Source organism: Scedosporium apiospermum, assembly GCF_000732125.1.
Source record: "Scedosporium apiospermum strain IHEM 14462 chromosome Unknown SEQ_SAPIO_0085, whole genome shotgun sequence".
In the NCBI taxonomy this organism is placed as follows: domain Eukaryota; kingdom Fungi; phylum Ascomycota; class Sordariomycetes; order Microascales; family Microascaceae; genus Scedosporium; species Scedosporium apiospermum.
The window spans coordinates 661,093-679,460 of NW_015971786.1; the positions used below are offsets into that span (position 1 = coordinate 661,093).

The 18,368-nt window shown below is 49.6% G+C and overlaps 1 protein-coding gene and 4 pseudogenes across 1 annotated transcript; 3 read left to right on the forward strand and 2 right to left on the reverse strand.

Annotated features, from left to right (window-relative positions):
* Positions 1-477: 477 nt before the first annotated feature.
* On the forward strand, positions 478-1,551 carry SAPIO_CDS2196 (annotated as a pseudogene; the record flags this gene model as incomplete).
* A 5,787-nt stretch (positions 1,552-7,338) lies between these two features.
* Positions 7,339-9,477, reverse strand: SAPIO_CDS2197 (annotated as a pseudogene; the record flags this gene model as incomplete).
* Positions 9,478-10,272: 795 nt separating this feature from the next.
* Positions 10,273-11,712, forward strand: SAPIO_CDS2198 (annotated as a pseudogene; the record flags this gene model as incomplete).
* An 809-nt stretch (positions 11,713-12,521) lies between these two features.
* SAPIO_CDS2199 lies at positions 12,522-13,907 on the forward strand (annotated as a pseudogene; the record flags this gene model as incomplete).
* Positions 13,908-14,214: 307 nt separating this feature from the next.
* SAPIO_CDS2200 (uncharacterized protein) lies at positions 14,215-16,641 on the reverse strand (the record flags this gene model as incomplete). Its single annotated transcript, XM_016785292.1, has 10 exons — positions 14,215-14,426; positions 14,481-14,727; positions 14,788-14,883; positions 14,935-15,134; positions 15,202-15,314; positions 15,380-15,521; positions 15,591-15,660; positions 15,723-15,889; positions 15,956-16,115; positions 16,183-16,641. The coding sequence occupies 10 exons, from the start codon at positions 16,639-16,641 to the stop codon at positions 14,215-14,217; spliced, it is 1,866 nt and encodes a 621-aa protein (XP_016645170.1).
* Positions 16,642-18,368: the final 1,727 nt, after the last annotated feature.

Sequence of the window (18,368 nt, forward strand, 5' to 3'; positions counted from 1 at the left end):
CGGAGTGGCGAAACGGATCGGGATGTGGGGATGTGGGAGATGCGGGCACCAGTAAGTATTGTGGGCAGTAAGCTGAAGGTGGGTATCGCTAACCCACGGCTTCAAGATCAGATCTGAAGCACGGCATATCGAAAGTAAATGCATTCTGGCCTAGACAATCATCCCCATGACTTCACCTATATATCTTGGTCTAATGGAATTATCTATTTGCTGCTCGGCGCTGCTTTCCGTTGGCTCTTATTTGACAAGTATTCCTCTCAAGACCGAAATTACAACGAATTTATTCCAGTGTTCAGAGGAGAAGGTAATAATCAACGGCATTAGTCACCCATCGGATCGGGTAGATGATCCCGATGATATGATCATTTATAATTCATTGATAATAGGAGAATGAGATTCTATTTAGCCAAGCTTCTCCCACGAGTCATTGCTTTTCACGACGTGAAGTACAGCACCTCACTTTGTACATTTCTAGCAATGGAAGCTTTCGAATACGCTGCCAACCCTTCTCGGGTCGTGTTCGGCAATGGGACCATCGCAAAGCTTCCCGATATTCTCTCCGAACTGAAGCTGTCTCGCCCCCTCCTCCTGTCGACTCCGCAGCAGATTGGACAGGCCGATGGAGTTAAAAGCTTGCTCCGGGGAGAGGTTGCGGGCGTCTTTAGCGAAGCTACTATGCACACGCCATTAGAGGTGACGGAGCGGGCGGTTGAGTTTGCCAGATCGTCCAACGCGGATTCGGTTGTTTCAATTGGTGGTGGTAGCACCATTGGCCTCGGTAAAGCGATCAGTGTACGGACGGGGCTTCATCATATTGCCATCCCCACCACCTATGCGGGCAGCGAGGTCACGCCAATTTTAGGGGAAACATCCGGCGGGCTCAAGACAACTCGTTCAGACCCCAAGATACTACCCGGCACCGTCATCTACGATGTAGATCTTACGTTGACGCTGCCAGTCGGACTAAGTGCGACCAGCGGTGTGAACGCGATTGCACATGCGGTCGAAGCGCTTTACGCCAAGAACGCCAATCCAATCATCAACATGTTTGCCCAGGAGGGCGTCAAATCACTCGCCGCTTCGTTGCCGGAAATCATCAAGGAACCAACCTCGCCAGCTGCACGATCAACAGCGCTTTACGGCGCCTGGCTCTGTGGCGTTTGCTTGGGAAATGTTGGGATGTCTCTCCACCACAAGCTCTGCCACACGCTTGGTGGAAGTTTTGGCCTGCCGCATGCCGAGACACATACTATTGTCCTCCCGCACGCCCTGTCCTATAACGCCCCCGAAGTACCTAGAGCTATGGAGAAGCTGGCGGAGGTGCTCCCTGGAAGCAATGGAGACGCTGTGACGGGTCTCAATGCGTTGCTAGACAAGCTAAATGTAAAACGGAGCCTGAGGGATTTTGGTATGAAGGAGAGTGATATTGACAAAGCAGCTGACATTGCTGTATCTAAACCCTACTGGAACCCTCGGGGAGTCGAACGGGAGGCAGTGAGAGAGCTCATTCGGCGGGCATGGGCAGGAGAGCCGGCTCGTGCCGACCTGTGATATAGCTACAGCGCTCTACTAGGAATATCTCCTTGTCTCTCTGCGGCAAGAAAATCAATTTGTATTGTTCTAGTTTTGAGGATATTCGGAAAAGAACGCTCGAATCTCAGGGTAGTGTTTTCCATAATACAGATTAGACAAAAACTTCATAGCTCAAATGTCGAGAGAAATGATAGACCACCGCATAGGCGAAGAAGCACGAGGAAATTTTGCTAATGACGGAATTTCGGAATTCCCGATGCTCACAATCTGCCCCCTCATTTAAACTCTAGACGTTCAAACGGTAGAATTTGGATCTTTCTATCTTGGATGGATTGGCGCCCAGCTCATAATATCATCCGTTCTATGTATTATGAGTACAGAGTTTTGGCGAACTAATTAGAACTCGGCGAAGACGCTATCGCCCGCCTCAAATGAGGTCCGAGACAAGGATAGTTTGATCCGTGACATGTCGAAATGATGCTTGATATCGAGAAAGGACTCTATAGATAAAACCGAACCAAAATCAGATTCGTAATTGGCAAGTTTTCTCTCCAGCTCAGCCTGTTTAGTCTTGTCATCGAGGGCAACCCACGCTGCCATCAGACACAGCGGAATATGCGATGCGCCTAGGGGCCTATGTTGCGACATCCCATCTGCCAGACCCATTATTTCATCGAAAAAAGTTTCTGATTCCCGAAGAAGGGAAAGATCTCCCGGATCGGCAGACTGAAGTATGGAATTCAGCAATATTGCCATCGAGTTAAAGATGCAGTATTGCGCCTGAGTACGCGCCAGCACCCGGCTCACTGTGGCTATGTAAGGGTTACCCGTTTTGAGGAGGACGTCTCCGGAGCCAGAAGAAACTGCCTCAGCAAGTTTATCTAGTATGGGGCGGAGTGTGGCGAAATCGGCAAGCATTACCTCGTACAGCGAACGTATTCCGGCAAGGTGCAACTGCGGATTTCGGATGAACTCTGGGATATGCGCAAAATTCTCTAGGCTCATGCTTGGGAACGGGGTTGGGTTCTCCGATGAAGGAAATCCTAGCGCGCTGAGTACGTCGACAAACCACGGACCGAGCTTGATCTTTGGATTTATGAGGCCTTCCGCTGCCTAGCGTGCAACCGAATTTCTCGTCAGCCATCTGCGAATAGGTCATGATTTCGAACTTAAGCGGGTAATTAATCTCCCATACCATGGATGCGCAAAGGGTGGTCACCAGTTCTATTTCAAAGCGGGTCGTCCAGCGGTAGGTAGATAGGGAGCGCAAGATGTGAGCTAAGGCTTCGCCATGATGCACGTACGGGTCGTCCCGTCTTCCGAGCCAGTGCTGTAAACGCTATTAGACTCACTGGCTGGGCGATGCTGTCGAATCACGAGGGCGCACACTCACCTGGCAAATGATAATCAAATAGATGGCACATAACGTGTCGGTTATTTGCGATTTGTTGGGATTGTTAAGAGAGATTCGTAGCTCCTTCAAGGCATTCAGATATGCAGCAAGCATCTCAGGCCGTTGTTTTCCCGTGTAAAGAGAGGGGTGGGAAATTGCAAGGGCTTCTGCGGCCGCGTCAAGGGCCTTGTGTGTCCCCAACCGTCGAGGGAGGTCCAACACGAACACCCCGTAGGTTGTTAGGTCATAGCGAAGGTCCTTCACGTCGAGGGCGGAGACGAGAGCCCCCGCAAGTATCGTTGTTTCATTGCTCGGGGACCTGGAGGTGCATGGGGTCGTAAAACCAACGAAGGAGACCGCCCGGGAATCTGAGGCTTCTCTAGGCCTTGGCTGAATTACGGTCTTTTGCTGCATGAACTTGTACCTCCTCTGGCCACATCCAACGCAGGGAATCTGTAGGCGCGTGCACCGTGAACAGGACGGTTGGCCAAGGTCACACTTCACCATTTATTAGTGGAGGTCAGTTTAATAGATTTGGGGGGAAAAAAAAGGGGGGGGGGGGGGGGGGTTCTAAGAGGGTCAGACCTTCTTCTTCTGCCGCCGACATGCTTCACATGCCCTCCCAGAAGGAACACCTGGCATATTTTATGTTAAGTGCGCGGCGCAATTTACCCACTGAAGAAAGAGGCTAATCCGTCTATGGATTGGGACAGCACACTAAGCCCATGCGGACGCGGTTGCAGGCTATATACCCAGCGACCCAGGGGGACATGGAGATGTCGTTGAGAATGACGCCCCACTTTGCTGCTGACGCGGTTTCTTGTGGCGGTGTTGGCAAGAGCGGGAAGATGTCATCGGAGCGGCACATACCCCCAAATTAGGAATAGCGGCTTGGGGTGATCTGCCCTGCCATGGAGATCGGCGTCCCCGCCACACAATACCCGCCACCCTATGAAAGAGCGGTGACACTGAGCCACGGAACGGCTCCATAAACGACTATTGGAGCCTGGAGATGCTCAATTTTTGGCGTTCAATTTTCCTAAGGTGAAACGTGTGGTATAATGCAATGTTGAGTTTGCCAATTTGGTTGGCCGATTTTTTCAAGCTGCCCCAAATGTTCAAGAGCTATTAAGGAGACTCGAATCCTCTTCTCTCGCTCTGCGCGACTTCAGCAATCAACTCTAGTATCACCGTGGCACATAGAGGTCCTGCTAAACTGGGGCCATGGTACTAAGATAAATAGATCCAATACCGCGAAAATCCTGCTTGTTGGACTTCGCAAGTTTGGTATTAAATTGCCCTCTGTTTCCGGACTAATTTTGATGAATTGTCTACAACAGAAGGAACGAAAATAGGGAATATACTCTGCGTCTCAGCTGCCCAAATCAAAATGGAACTATTACATTGCGGCCCTATCTGGAAATGGTTCCCAAACGGGCTTCGCGGTAGCGCGTCCGGAAGTTCAAATATCAGCAGACGCAGGTTGGCTAGAACACAAAATGATGATAACATGGCCCTTCCTAGCTACGCTCAGCCACCATAAGCTCCATCTCCAAACCCCGAGAATTAATGATACGTCTCGCAGCTTGAAGAGAGTCTTACGTATTGTTGCTTGGACACTTATCCTTCCATAATCGGCCCCTGTTATTCGGGGCTCCGTGTGGGTGGAAACAGCGCTCAGGACTGTCCCTGGCACCGAGCCATCTCGACCGCCCGATAGTACTGCACATCCTTCCACACTTCCGCCGCTATATTTTTGACCCAGTCCGCACTCGTCGTTGTAATAGGGTCTTCTATCTCAGCGGCCCACAACAAAGCCTCGCAATCCCAGCACAGGCATCTCAAGTACTCCTCGCCTTCGTAAGTACGTTCAAACAGCTTTCGGGTAATAGTCTCCCACGTCGTCAGTATCGCCCTAACCCTCCTGTCATTATGATTAATGACAAACCCTGTAATAAGACCCATAGATTCTCTATACCTCATGTGAGAGAGTTGATGGGTGTGCCAAACCAGATCAATATCCATTGTTGGCACAAGCGTTGCGCGAATCTCTTCCTTAAATAGCCGGAAAAACTTCTCCTACCTGTCCACGGCGCGCCGTAAGGTGTCTTCCAACGCGGGACTCCGGATCCAAAGTTGCTCATGCATGTGATCGAGAAAGGCGCCCTGGCATACTACCTTTTCGGATAGGGATCTAACCTCCTCCCTCGAGGATTCCGCCCGTCAGAGCGCAATGAGGAAGGCGAGTCGCCCGACGATATGGTTGCGGGATCTAGGGAATTGACGAGATGTTCTATCTTGGAACCCCCCAGATACTCTGGCCGCATAAACGGATCAGCGCTTTATGAATGGTGCCGTGGGGAGGGACAGAGCTTAAACAGGCAAATAGGTCTGGGTGGAGCTCTGTTGTGGCCTTGAACCATTCGCTTGCTGGGTCAGGGAGATTATATTCGAATTGACTGGTCCTCGGGTCTATCGCCATATGCTATATTCCAATCAATGTTAGATGCTGAGTGGAGAAAACTAGGCGTCATTTCCGTTCGCCTCACTCACAATATCACCCTAGGGGAATGGCACGTTCGGGAGAACACGAAGGACTATTCTTCGCAGCGTCTCCGGAAGTCGGCGGGATTGAGAAGAAACGCGTGCCATACGATCGATTTTCAAGAATACCAGCCACTTCTCCCTTGATCGATCCGGATAGGCCAGATCTCGGAGTTTTACAGGAATCCTATCATATCTGTTGCCCTGATATCCGGGACGATACACACGGCGGTATACGGCCTTCTGCGGGGGTGACACACCGAATGGGAGATTCAAAAATCGTGGTGGAGATAACACGCCTGCAGTGATGGCTGAAAACTTCGAGGAGCTGAAGGTGGACGGCACACTCGGCGACTGAAAGTAGCGCGGTGACAGATCGGGGCGGCTCATCTGCGAGAGTTCGGAATACACTAGGGGAAGGTATAAACGGCGATAAGGTACCACATGAGGATAAGGGGAAGCTCTTTAGAGTATTGCCGCCTATGGGAACATCTCCAGGGTTGTTATACCAGAGAGTTTCTTCTTTTGCCAGATCTGTGCACAGTTGTGAGATGAAGATCGTGGAAATCAACCAGGAGAGTGGGGGTATTAAAATTAACGACATGTTGCGACTCGCGCATCGTTGGCGATCTGCTTGAGCTGAACAGGAGTGTCTGGGGAGGAATGTCAACGGGATCAACTGGGAGGGATGGCCCTGCCTATGAGTGCGATGTGATGAATGAGATTACTCCCCCATGGGTAGATGTCAAGACGGTGACACCAATTATTGCTTTTAACTTGAAAGTGATGAGATCATCATGTTCTTCTCATCCAGGGCTGGAGTGACCAAGTGTGTCCTGTTGAGGCGATTGCTTGTACGAGGGGACACAGCCACTTTGTCTCTCGTCGAGTGGTCCTTTTCAGAGGCTAAAGTGTTCCTCGGATTTGGTTTGGTTGTGGGGCCCTCCTTCTATTCGTAGATGTGAGAGATAAGCTGGGAGCTCTCTCGGCCGACGGAGGAGGAGGAGGGGGTGATGGAGGCGGTGGTGGTGATGGCGGCGGTTGCGGTGGTGGTAGGTGATACTAGGGCATTTGTTTCAATATATAGGCCATCGATGTTGCAAATCCTTTAAATTCACAACTTCCCTATAGTGGCATGTTTCGACGCGCAGTTCAATCCCGGTCGAACCCCTTTGGACTTGTAAGGATGTCCTCATGTCTAAAGCTCGAGTAATTAGAGATGTCCTATCCTTGACGCAAATTTTGTATCGCCTCCTGGTGGCACAAGGTTATTTGTTATTTGCACTCCCTTTCATGTAGTCCTTGTATCTTAGGAGTTATACTGGCATTCACCCATTCTTCCTCTTTTGTAACCCTAAAATCCACCTTTACACTCCTCCCCTCATCCTTGCAAGCGCGGCTATTGCGAATCCTAGGTTATATACACGTCTCATTTCCCATTGATAAAACTCAAACTAGTAACCCTCGAACTCCTACAAACTGCCGGTTGTGCTGCGTCTTTCGTTTGTCGGGGGCAATCAGCCGTAAGTGGATTACGTGGAGCTATTATCCTGGTGTCACCGTTACGAGAGGCACGTTGGCGAAAAGGGGCATGAGGCTCAAGGCGCGTCGAAGTCGGCATCCGATGGACTGGCTGGTATTAGAAGGTTTTGGGGGGTATGGGAGGCATGGCGGCGTTCGCGCAGCGAAAGTGTATGCTGCCAAAGAGTATTCCTTGGTTGTGGTTGAAACGCTCCCTGCCTCGAGCTCGGAGAGCACGACTGTGCCGGACAGCAAGTTGGCAAAAAAGCCATCATAGTCCCACACAGCCCCAGAGACAACCACGTTGCTCTAGGTTGGATTTTAGGCACGCATTTCTAGCGCCTAGACTATTCGTGAGTCGCTTCAATTAATGTACCCGGAAGGTCAAAACCTTCCACATCCTGCTCGATCTGCAGCAAGTGAGCGAGAGCGAAATCTTGATCATTAGCCCAGGGATCAGGGTATTCTCCAGGGCGTCCATTAACCGCAAGCGGATAGATCCACGCGCAGGACCCACGAGCTTCAGAATCAAACAACGCAAGATTCGACCGAATGATGCCGTTCGCTCGTTCAGCAAAGGCAGATACTCGCTTTGCCTTACCATAGTGATGCAAGGCCAGTGCATTGAGGGTGCTCCAGTAGTGCGGAAAGGTATCCCCCCACATGCGATTTTTGCCAAACCAGTAGCCGTCCCAGTGTCGAATTGCGATGTCGTGGACGCGGTAGTCGGGTTGCTTGCCTGCGAAGCGTAGGAGAGTCTCGAGCTGCAGCTGGGCGGCTTCGAGCCACTGTTGATCCCCGGTCCACCTGTACAGCTCGAGGAGGGTGATGGCCGCGGGTGCAACGATGGATTGCTCAAAATTTACTTCGGAAGCAGGGTAATTGAGACCTGTCTTGACGATGGACTCGGCGTGAGCGGTGAATAAGCGTAGCGCTGTCTCGTGTTCGTGCTCGTGCCCGGCGGCCTTGAGGGCACGCAACCCCTCCAGAACCGGGAGCCCGATAGCATAGAGAGATTTGCCGCCGTTATGGTAAAAACTCTTAAGAGTCGCAAAGAACCTCTCCATGGGGGACTTGTTGGCAATTTCGCTAGAGAGCTCGAGATCGAGGGCAGCAACAACCAGGTGCAGTTGCATCACCCATGGCCAGTTGTATAAACGTTCCCTTCTGTCTCCGGGCCCGTTGAAGACGTTTCCCCTTTCGTCCTGAAGCCGCGTACATACGAATTTGTAGTAATGCTTTAGAGAATGTTCGACGGCCTTGTTTTTGTTGGTTTTCAGCCAACGCGCGATGAAGATACCCATCCCCACACGCTCACGTCCAGCGTTATGATCAGGGTCGGTATCGTATAAAACCTGAGCATCCATCTCATTGTCGTACACCACGTAGGCCCCCGCCAGTTTATGATCGTCGGGCACCTGCTGTTTATCGACAATGAAAGCTACTCTCTTGGCTAAGAGATCATCTATTTTGGGCACAACGTTGAGGAATATGTAGGAATCCATGCTCTCGTCTCCTACCCGAGTCGTTATGGTCAACCGTTTTGGGCCTGTGGTATGGGCTGTGTATTCCTGGTAGTACTTTCCCGAGCAGTACTTGGCGAATTCGCCATCGATAGTGGTGCTATGACTAACCCTTCTGCCGAATATATTGATCGTCGTCGACTCTCCCTTGACGAGAGTATACATGCCCGCTTCAACCCGAACAAACTGAGCCGAGAGAATATTGGCCTGCCTGTAGAAGTCCCCCCATCCTTTATGCCAGAACATAACCCACTCAATGGTAGCCTGTTTATGCGGTTCGATAACCCCTACTTTCGGATGCAAGAGAAAGACTCCGCGGGTGTTGGAGCTGGAAATCCTATCCCGGTCCTCGATGCTATACCCGGCCAGCGACCCCTTTGTTAAGACGAGCCCCAGATTGCGACCGCGACCCCCCATCTGGTCCATCTTAACCCAGGCGGTAGCCCCTCCATTCGCCCAGATATGGGCGTGAGCTCTCTGCGCCAATGCGTCCGATGTGTTGGTGTAGTGGTCGTTATAGGGTGTGTAAATCCCAATCGAGGTTCTCCCGCTCTCCGATAAGTTCACCGCTGTGTCCTGCGTGTTCTCGAAACTGTATCTCTCCCTCAATGTCCCGCTCTCCGAATCTAGGTATCGGCAAACCTCAACGTGGATGGGGCCGGCAGTGTAGGTTGAAATGCAATGATGCCCAGAGCTCTTCAGCTCTGCGTTGGTCCAATAATATCGGTGAAGCAACCCTCTCCCTCCGTCAAAGAAACCCGCACCCCAGCGGCTTCCTGGAGGTTGCCACGGAGCGTTAGATAGGTCGCTCACCCAGTTCATACCCGCAGAGTCCTTCCAATCGTAGATTCCCCGCACGTAGCCGGTAGTGCCATCGATGACCACCCGAAAATCGTCACTGCGCAATTCATGGATGGGCGTGCCCACAGTCTTGGGCGGTTGGCGAGGATTCGTCACCTTCATTTTTATTGCCTTGAAACTTATGGGATTACCCGATGCTGGAGAAATAGTTTTGCGGTCAAGCCCCTCTTTATGGGCGGGTCGATACGGGTTGAGGCTAGAGTCCAATTTCATGCAGGAGCAATGAGAGGTGATGTCATTAGATGATCATTTTATGGGCTTGAACTCCAGAACAGACCAATTCCTAATTCGCTTTTCTCTAGCTTTCGAGTTTCAACCTTAGGAGCCACATTTCTTCCTTGCAAGGGCAGTTGTTGTGCATGGGGTTTCGAGAGGAGGTAAACAATTAATTGCACTGGACAGAACAACAACACTTATAACCCCATTTCTACCAGTGGCAATAAGAGAAAAGGTAAGAACTAAAAATACTAGAATATAATGTTCTTTAATATTTGGGCGACAAGAATGAAAAGAAACATAGGTACTAAACTTTTTTTGTCTTTTAATTCATTGCTATCACTATTCGACTACATAATATTTCTCTCTTAGTACAAAAAGGGCATTGTTTGATCTTGCATTCCAGCAAACTACCAACGTTGACATGCATACCTGGCGAAGGCACGGCCCAATGAACTATTGTTGACTGCAGGCATATCTCAAAGACTAAACAATAGCAGATCTTTATTTCTGACTTCAATGCCATTGCAATAAGCCATCGACTCTATGAGGTTCCTTATCTGGTGGAACTATATTACAGTGACCTCGAACTTGCTTGAGGACCTTCTACTCACCCTACTCTCTCACCATACCAACATCATTCCTAGCATTTCGCATCCATAATCAATTTCCTTGCTAATCATGGCTCCTTCAGTCTCGACCCCGAAACCAAGTAGGTTGGATCCTATCCGAAACCTCACTCGCGGCATGTGTAATCACATGTGGCTCGTCCGCCCTCTCACATTCCTCATCTTGGCTATTCCCCTAACACTTATATGGCTCCTCGGGGAAGACAAATTTGCACAGATATTTTGGACTTTATTCGTACTTCGGTACGCGCGCTTCCTGGGACACATTGCCGGCTCCTGGCTCTACCGCCCTTCTCGCATGCAGGTTGACCCTGCCTTTGAGCGGAGGGACGTTACTGTTATCTTGCCCACTATAGACCCCAACGGCCCGGACTTCAGACCCTGTATTCACTCGATTTTGTCAAATCGCCCTGCAGTTCTCCTTGTCGTGACTGTCGGTCCTCGACTCCTTAAAGAATGCAAGGCCATCCTTCAAGATATGCTCCCGCTATCTCGGAGTACACGGATCGGTGTTTCAGCCATACACAAGGCCAGCAAGCGTCGTCAGGTAAAACACGCCCTAGATGTCGTTGACACTGCCATCACAATCCTCGCCGATGATCACGTTTTCTGGCGGAGTGTCAATTTCATTCCTTCCGTCCTGGCTCCCTTTGAGGACTCCCGCGTGGGTGTCGTGACCACCAGAAAACGGGTTCTACGAACAACTCCAGGTAATTGGGACTGGCTCTCCATTGTCAATTTCATCGCCTGTAGTTATCTCCAGCGTCACAATTGGCAACTCCGGGCTTCCAACGCGATCGACGGTGGCGTCTTTGTCGTGTCCGGTCGAACGGCCATTTACAGAACTTGCTTCCTGAAGCATACAAATCTCCTCACCCACTTCTGCACCGAAAAATTCTTCTTCGGTCAATTCGGCGGCGACGGACTTGGCCCTAATGATGACAATTTCCTGACCCGCGAGGCACTCAAGGAGGGCTGGCTCATTCGATTCCAGGACACCGATGATGCCACAGTCGAAACGACCCTCGGAGAGTGGCCCAAGTTCCGCTCTCAGCTGCTGCGGTGGGCACGAACCACTTTCCGAAGCGACCCAGTCATGTTGCGCGACTACAAATTTCTCCACCGGTACACCTGGAGCTTTTTTATGGTGTACTGGGCTCAAATGGTCAACTTTGCGCTGCTTTGGGATACGGCCATGATCGTCCTCCTCTCCTTGTCTAAGATGAGCCGGGTCATTGACGTCATTTACTTTTTAATTTGGATTGCTTGGACCAAGACGGTAAAGCTGCTTCCCCATTTCTTCCGCCATCCCGAGGACTTTCCGTTAATGATTTGCCAAGTGGCATTTGCGTACATCCACAGCTTTTTCAAGCTCTGGGCATTGCTCACGTTCTGGGACTGCAACTGGTCTGGGCGAAATCTGGACGAGAACAACCAGGAACAGGACGGACTAACACCTGCAGAGCCATGGATATTCATCAATAACGTTTAAAAGGTGTTGATGTCGTGTGGCCGTTTTCTCTTGGCCCCAGAACGACACTGGGGTTATGCTATGGGGGTTTAATGACAGATAAGTCCTACATTGCTAGATACATCTCATGCGTTTCCATTTCTTTTTTTTTTCTTGTTTTTTTTTCTTGTTTTTTTTTCTTGTTTTTTTTCTTGTTTTTTTTTTTCGGTTGGGTTTTTTTTTTTTTTTTGGGGGGGGGGGGGGGAACAGAATACTGGCCGGCAGGTAGAAAGATATAGTAGGTTAGAATTGAGCGTCTCCCTTCATCACAAATGAGTTCTCCAATATCTCCTCAGAGACAAACCACTAAAGAGGGGTAAACGGACCACCTGTTTCACGTTCCCATTAAGTCTATGTAGACAGAATGACTTAACATGAACCTACTCTGCACTCGGGAAAGTAAAGGATACAGTAAATACTCCGGGTCCCTTTTCTTGCCTGCTAGGTTCTAGGAGACAGGCATGACACAATCTCTATTCAAGGTATACCAGAAAAGACAAAAAAGACGGCACAAGGAGGAAAATAGCAAATAAAAAAAAAATCCCCGTCAAAACCGCCCGAGTCAGTCATGTTGATGGTGTTGAGATTATCTAATGCTCTCTAATTGATATCTAATGGATGCGCTAACGCATGGTAGAATCGAGCTGAAAATCAGTTTTGTCCATGATTACAGTCAATCCCTTCTCGCCGCAGTCCCCGCTATCAATGCTATCATTAAGACGTCAAAGCATTCTTTAGAATTCGTTTGCGTGAGAACTTATATTAATATCAAAATCCTTCCCGTTAGGACGATGAAGTCGCCTATTCCTGATTACCTGCGCCAGGTGCTTGAGAGAGTCCGCCCAATTAACGATGGAGAGCCCGCTGGCTACATCGATGTGCTCGCCAAAGCAGACACCTCCAAATTGGCCGTGGCATTGGCCACTGTCGACGGTACAATTTACTCAGCTGGGGACGATGAAGTCGAATTCTCTATCCAGTCCATCTCAAAAGCCTTCGTCTATGCTATCGCAATCTCCGACGCTGGTCTCGACGGCGTCCTAGCAAAGATTGGGGTGGAACCCTCTGGAGATCGATTCAATGAGCTCTCTCTGGAGCGGGATACCAACCGACCTATGAATCCAATGATCAATGCAGGTGCCATCACAGCCCACTCATTGATTGTGGGGCCGAACGCTACCCCAGAGCAGCGCGTGTCGCGTATTTTGACTGTTTTGTCGAAGCTAGCCGGCCGTCAGCTACACGTGGATGAAGCAGTCTATGAGGCGGAGTTCAAGGACGCCTTCCGCAACATCGGCCTAGCTTACATGCTTAGGGCTGCTGGAATCCTCGAGGGCAGCCCGGAAGACGCTGTGCGTGGATATATTCGTCAATGTTCCATCAACGTCAACGTACGAGATCTTGCCATGATGGCCGCCACCCTAGGAAATGCCGGAGTCCATCCCGTCACGGGTGAAAAGGTGATTTCCCAGGCTAGTGTTCGCCAAGTCCTCTCGGTCATGACGACTTGCGGCATGTATGATGCTGCAGGGGACTGGGTGTCGAATATTGGAATCCCGGCAAAGAGTGGCGTCGCCGGTGGGATCATTGGAGCTTTGCCAGGACAGTTAGGCCTCGCAGCGTTTTCCCCGAAGCTTGATGGCCACGGAAACAGTGTCCGTGGAGTAGCCATTTGCCAGCACCTCTCGAGTGACATGGGCCTCCATATGATGGATATCAGCCAGATCGGGCGGTCCACGGTACGGAAATCAGTGATAACCATTGAAAGCGCCCCAGGAAACGAGATCAAGGGGCGAATTGAGGTCCCCGTTTTCGCTTTGCGTGGAGCCGTGCGCTTTTCTGGCGCTGAGCTTCTGACGCGGACTGTTACCCGGGACCTTAACCAACCGGATGCCAAAGACCCGGCCTCTGGTTCCAACGCGATATGCCCGGTTGTTGTATTCTCCTTGCGCGGTGCAGTCTCTATGAGTTCCGTCGCCCAACGCATCGTCCGCGAGAATATTCGTCGTCTGCGGGCTGACGGGAAACGGATCCTTGTTGTTGATCCGATAGGGGTCTTGGACATTAGTGAGATGACTACAAATGAGAAGCCTCTCATCCTTCGGTCGGCTGAAGATGCCATGAATCATGTGGGCGGCCTAGGATGTCACATTATTGCAGACCGGGGTGAAGAATAACATGAAACAGCAAGAGGCCTCCGTTCCATGGAACGGATGGAAGTGGTATTGTAGACGGCGGAAGATAAAGAGAGCCTTCGACTAGTTCATATTCTCTGCGAACGGAGCTACTCTTCCTACTTTTTTCCAATGGAATTCCTATTTAAAAAAAAGAAAAAAAAGATGATAATAAATAAAATAAAGGCTAGGTCCTAGTATAACCTATAACATCGGAGAGGTCGGAAGATTTAAGTCATTGGATCAACGGCATTCAGCCTCCACGACCTTAATGTGTCGAGGCTCATTCCGAAAGTATCAGGACAAAGTATCAAAGATACATCTTTTCAAAGCCAATTACCTGCCACTGCCCTGTCTCCGTGTTCAATGTGAAGTTCGAATGAGACACTTCACCAAATTTCAAGGCGCCCGATTCGGCCTTCCCACCGGCAACAGGTCTTGCAAGGTGATTCTCCCCAGAGACAACCGTAAAGTTAGCGAGAGGAATTTCCCAGGCATTCCGTGTAGCAACCGACGGAGATCCTATTTGTCATCCATCCTTAGCATAGACTCAGGAGCGCTGGGGCAAGGACGTACCGTAAAACTGTGCCTCGATCTTCTTTGCTGTGACACCCAGCTGAAAGTAACCCCGATAGTAACCCTCTTGCCACATCATCTCCTCGTTACGCGCAATCATGCCTCTAGAGTAATCTCCAGCCTTTGGTTCAATGGGACCAGATTGGCCAGTAGAACTAACAGCGGTACCCGCAAACTCGACGCCGACGGCTCCCTCGCCAGTTTTCATATTATAGTCCTTGGTGCCAAGCCACGCCAAGTCAGAGACCTAGAGATTTTAAGATTAGCTCCGTTTGCCGAACACCCAACGACTTTCCTACATCCATACCCAGTTCTGGTGACTATCTCCGGCGAGGAAGATGTTATTTCCGATGTTATGATCGTAGAGATGCTTCAGTGTTCGATTTCGGTTCGAGATGTAGCCCTGGTACTGTTAGCATCCGCATTTACTCTAGGAGAGGGCCAAAGTACATACGTTCCAGTTATCGCCGCTCATGCCACCTTTATCGTTTTGAAAAATACGAGAAAAGATAATCTGATTTCCAATAATTCTCCAAGTAGCCCCTCTTTCCTTTGATTCGCTAAGGGTGTTGTAGAACCAGCTCTCCTGGCGTCCACCCATCAGAGTACGGCTAGGATCGTCGCGGATGAGATCAATATAATGATCATTCCAGCCTGTGACTTTAGTTTAGTATTGTATCTGAATCCATATTCAATCATATTCAACCATATATGACCCTACCAAGTGAGGTAATGCTTCGATCATAGTTCCTAGTATCGAGTATGACAAGGTCGAGAAGCTTTCCCATCTTGAAGGAGCGCCAGATCCTCAGGTTATCGTCTAGATCGACCTGGCTGTAATTTTCCGCAGGTCTGTGTCAGGTTTATAGTGTCCGCATGAAAGAATAGGAAGCACCTACCGGATGGGCATCCACTCGAAGTAAGCTCTCACAGCATTAACTTTGCGCGAATCGACGCTAATCTGTGGCCCATCGTTCAGGAAGGACTCTTCCGTGTTGTTCAAGGCGCTGAACCCATCCCTATAGCCGTTATTTGCAATTTCTAAGTAGAAGATTCGTAAGCAACCTTTTCTGCGAGACACTCGTTGACAAACGTTTACTTCGTGCATACCGTGATCGTCCCATGTTGAGATCCAGGCAAATCTTTGCGCCAAAAGTTGCAGATCAGGGTCCGTGCGATACTATGTACCCCATCAGTTAGAAATTTTGAGTAAAGTTTTGAGGTAGCGAGACAATCACTTACTTGTCCATGTCTTGTTCGGTAGTCGTGAAGAGTGAAGAGGAGAGAAGCCGGCCGATGAGCACGCTCCCCTCCGGCCTTGTTCTCATAAATGTAGTCTCCCAAGTGGACAACATAGTCGTGGTTGTCTTTCCGCGCAGCATTACCGTAAACATTAAAGTACCCAGAAGCTTTGCCATTTTGTCAAATTGTGCGTTCATGGGCGCATTAACTGCTATCAGTTCTTTTCGACTTACGATAGTTACCGCAAGAAAATACGGCAAAGGTAATCTCATCAACACGGTCGTTGCGACCTGGAGCTGTTTTCGTCCTTCCAACGGGACTCTTGTTCTCCGAGCCGCAGACAGAGAACTGATAGAAGTATGTTGTGAAGGCCCTCAAGCCATTGGCCTCGACCTACATGGACGGTGTTAGAGTCACTCTTGGCGAGCTATGTACATAGGTTTTGACTTTTGAATCAGACCTTGACCGTGAAATCAATATCGGATGTGGTATATGCTTTTCCTCTTGATACCACCCGGTCAGATGGACGACCCTTCCTTTCTTCGAAAACCTTCCACTCGACGCAGATTGGATTGGCGTCGGCCTGGATGTAGGTTTCAGTTTCATGGCTGTATAGAGGCACAGTACCCTCGACCGCAGCGTTGCTTTGATCGGACTCGTTTGTTGGCGCAATACGCGTCCACAAGATAACGCTATTATCCCAAGGGTCTCCAGACGATACACCATGGGTGAAACTCAATTCAGAAGGGTCATAGGCATTGTTCGCGCGCTTCCAAGCCCGGCGGTAGACGAGGGGAATATCAATGCCTAGGCGAACGTGCCTGGGGGAAGGGCTATTGTAATTGAGATTGCTGTTGAAGGAGGCAGTGGCTACTGCGGCACAGATCGCCGCTCCCACAAGGGATACAAGAGATGGCATTATGATTCAGAGTAAGATTGGTGCATAGTTCTTACATCTACGTCAATTTACATTTGACAACTCGTGAAGAGCCCCCTCCTTATATAGTGGTATCTTCTAATGCTCTCTCAAATCCAACGTACAACTCAAGGGTACTGAATGTGCCCGTCTTACTCTCTATGCTGGATGTGAGCATCTCCACAACCCCGGTCTCTCCGTCTAAGCAATAACAGAACCCAGTTTCCATATCTCATTGCAACTTCCAGTCCCTATTTCGGTGTCCAGTTTTGGAACCAAAGGCCCAATGTCCAATGTTTTCTCGACATCTGAATCAACGTGCACATCTAGCGTTCTGTTATTGGCCATACGAGAAGGTTACTTCCATGATGTGCGATCTACTGCCCTATCGCAGTATTTGCACTGCAGATCGTGCTACCCCACGCCCTGGTGAGGAGTCTGTTTCTTTTTAGTAAATGGTGGGATATCATTGGCGAGTGTATCAACAAATTCCGCAGATGCCGAGCAATGCACATCTTTGAAGGAGATGGATAAATTGAGATGAAGAAAGAAGGGGGAAAAAAATAAATAGAAAATAAGTAAATAAAAAGGATGAAAAAAATTGAAAGGGAGCCCGACAGTGAAACGCTGTCAAGTGGTCAGCTAAGCCCGTGGGATAGATGGTGTATCGGTCATTGAAATATGAGACTACCACAATTCGAAGTGCTGTCTTGTCGCGACATCACCTTGAAATTAGCCCCTCTTTCCGTCACTTTTCCGACCTAGGAAACAAGATGACAAGTAGGGTTGTGGATGGAATTTTGTCGCTACTAATAGTGAGCAACTTGAACTCACGTCGCTGTCATCTTCGTTAAGACTTCAACTGTGCCTTGCCTCCACGACTTTTGTGGTGTTGATAGCAAAAGAGATTCTAGAAGTGTTCACCCTGATAGACACCTGTGATCGTACTTTGCCTAGCCAAGCTAAGTTTTTAACTGCATTCCATATTATATACCCCGCCCATGACGCTGTAGTCTTGAGAAGATCTTGTACATCTTTGATCCTTTGGGAGGGGCAGAAAAGCAACAGGGCAATTATGCTCAAACCACCCCCAAAGCCATCTTTCTCAACGCAAGGCGACTTACAAGGAATATATCCCGGTCCGGAATGCCGCCTGACGGTATATGTTTGAGGCTGCATATAATGCGAGATATATATATACTCTTGGATTTTCGATATATACAAAAAATTTTGCAGTCCGTTGTCTTAAGATGCCATATACACGACTAATAAGTGAATGGGGCCTTCCACATGCATGAGTCTCAGATCCTCCCATCAAGAAAGAAAATGCCATCATCTTCTCAACCTCACCGCATTATATACCTCGATGTGTACCACCATCATTCTATTTCCGAAACGGTTCGGACGGTGCGAATTGAGGAACGACAAAAAGGAATCCATGACACGAGGGCTCGTCCAGCCACGGCTTCAAGGTTTCACCTTGGCAGCAGCAGCCTGGAATTGAGCAGCTGGGACCCTTGCATCAGCAAAACTAGCATCGATGTATCCGTGATAGTCGTGATAGCTGAACCCAGAAGCAGGATTGGCCCGCTGTGATACCGAATTAATCTGGGGGTTCGACGCCCAAGCAAATCTCACGCCGGAGGTTGGCGACAGGGACTTGACGCTCCCGCTAGCTCGCGTCCAAGAGCTACATCCTTTACAGATGGCGCTTAGAGTGAAATGCGTCC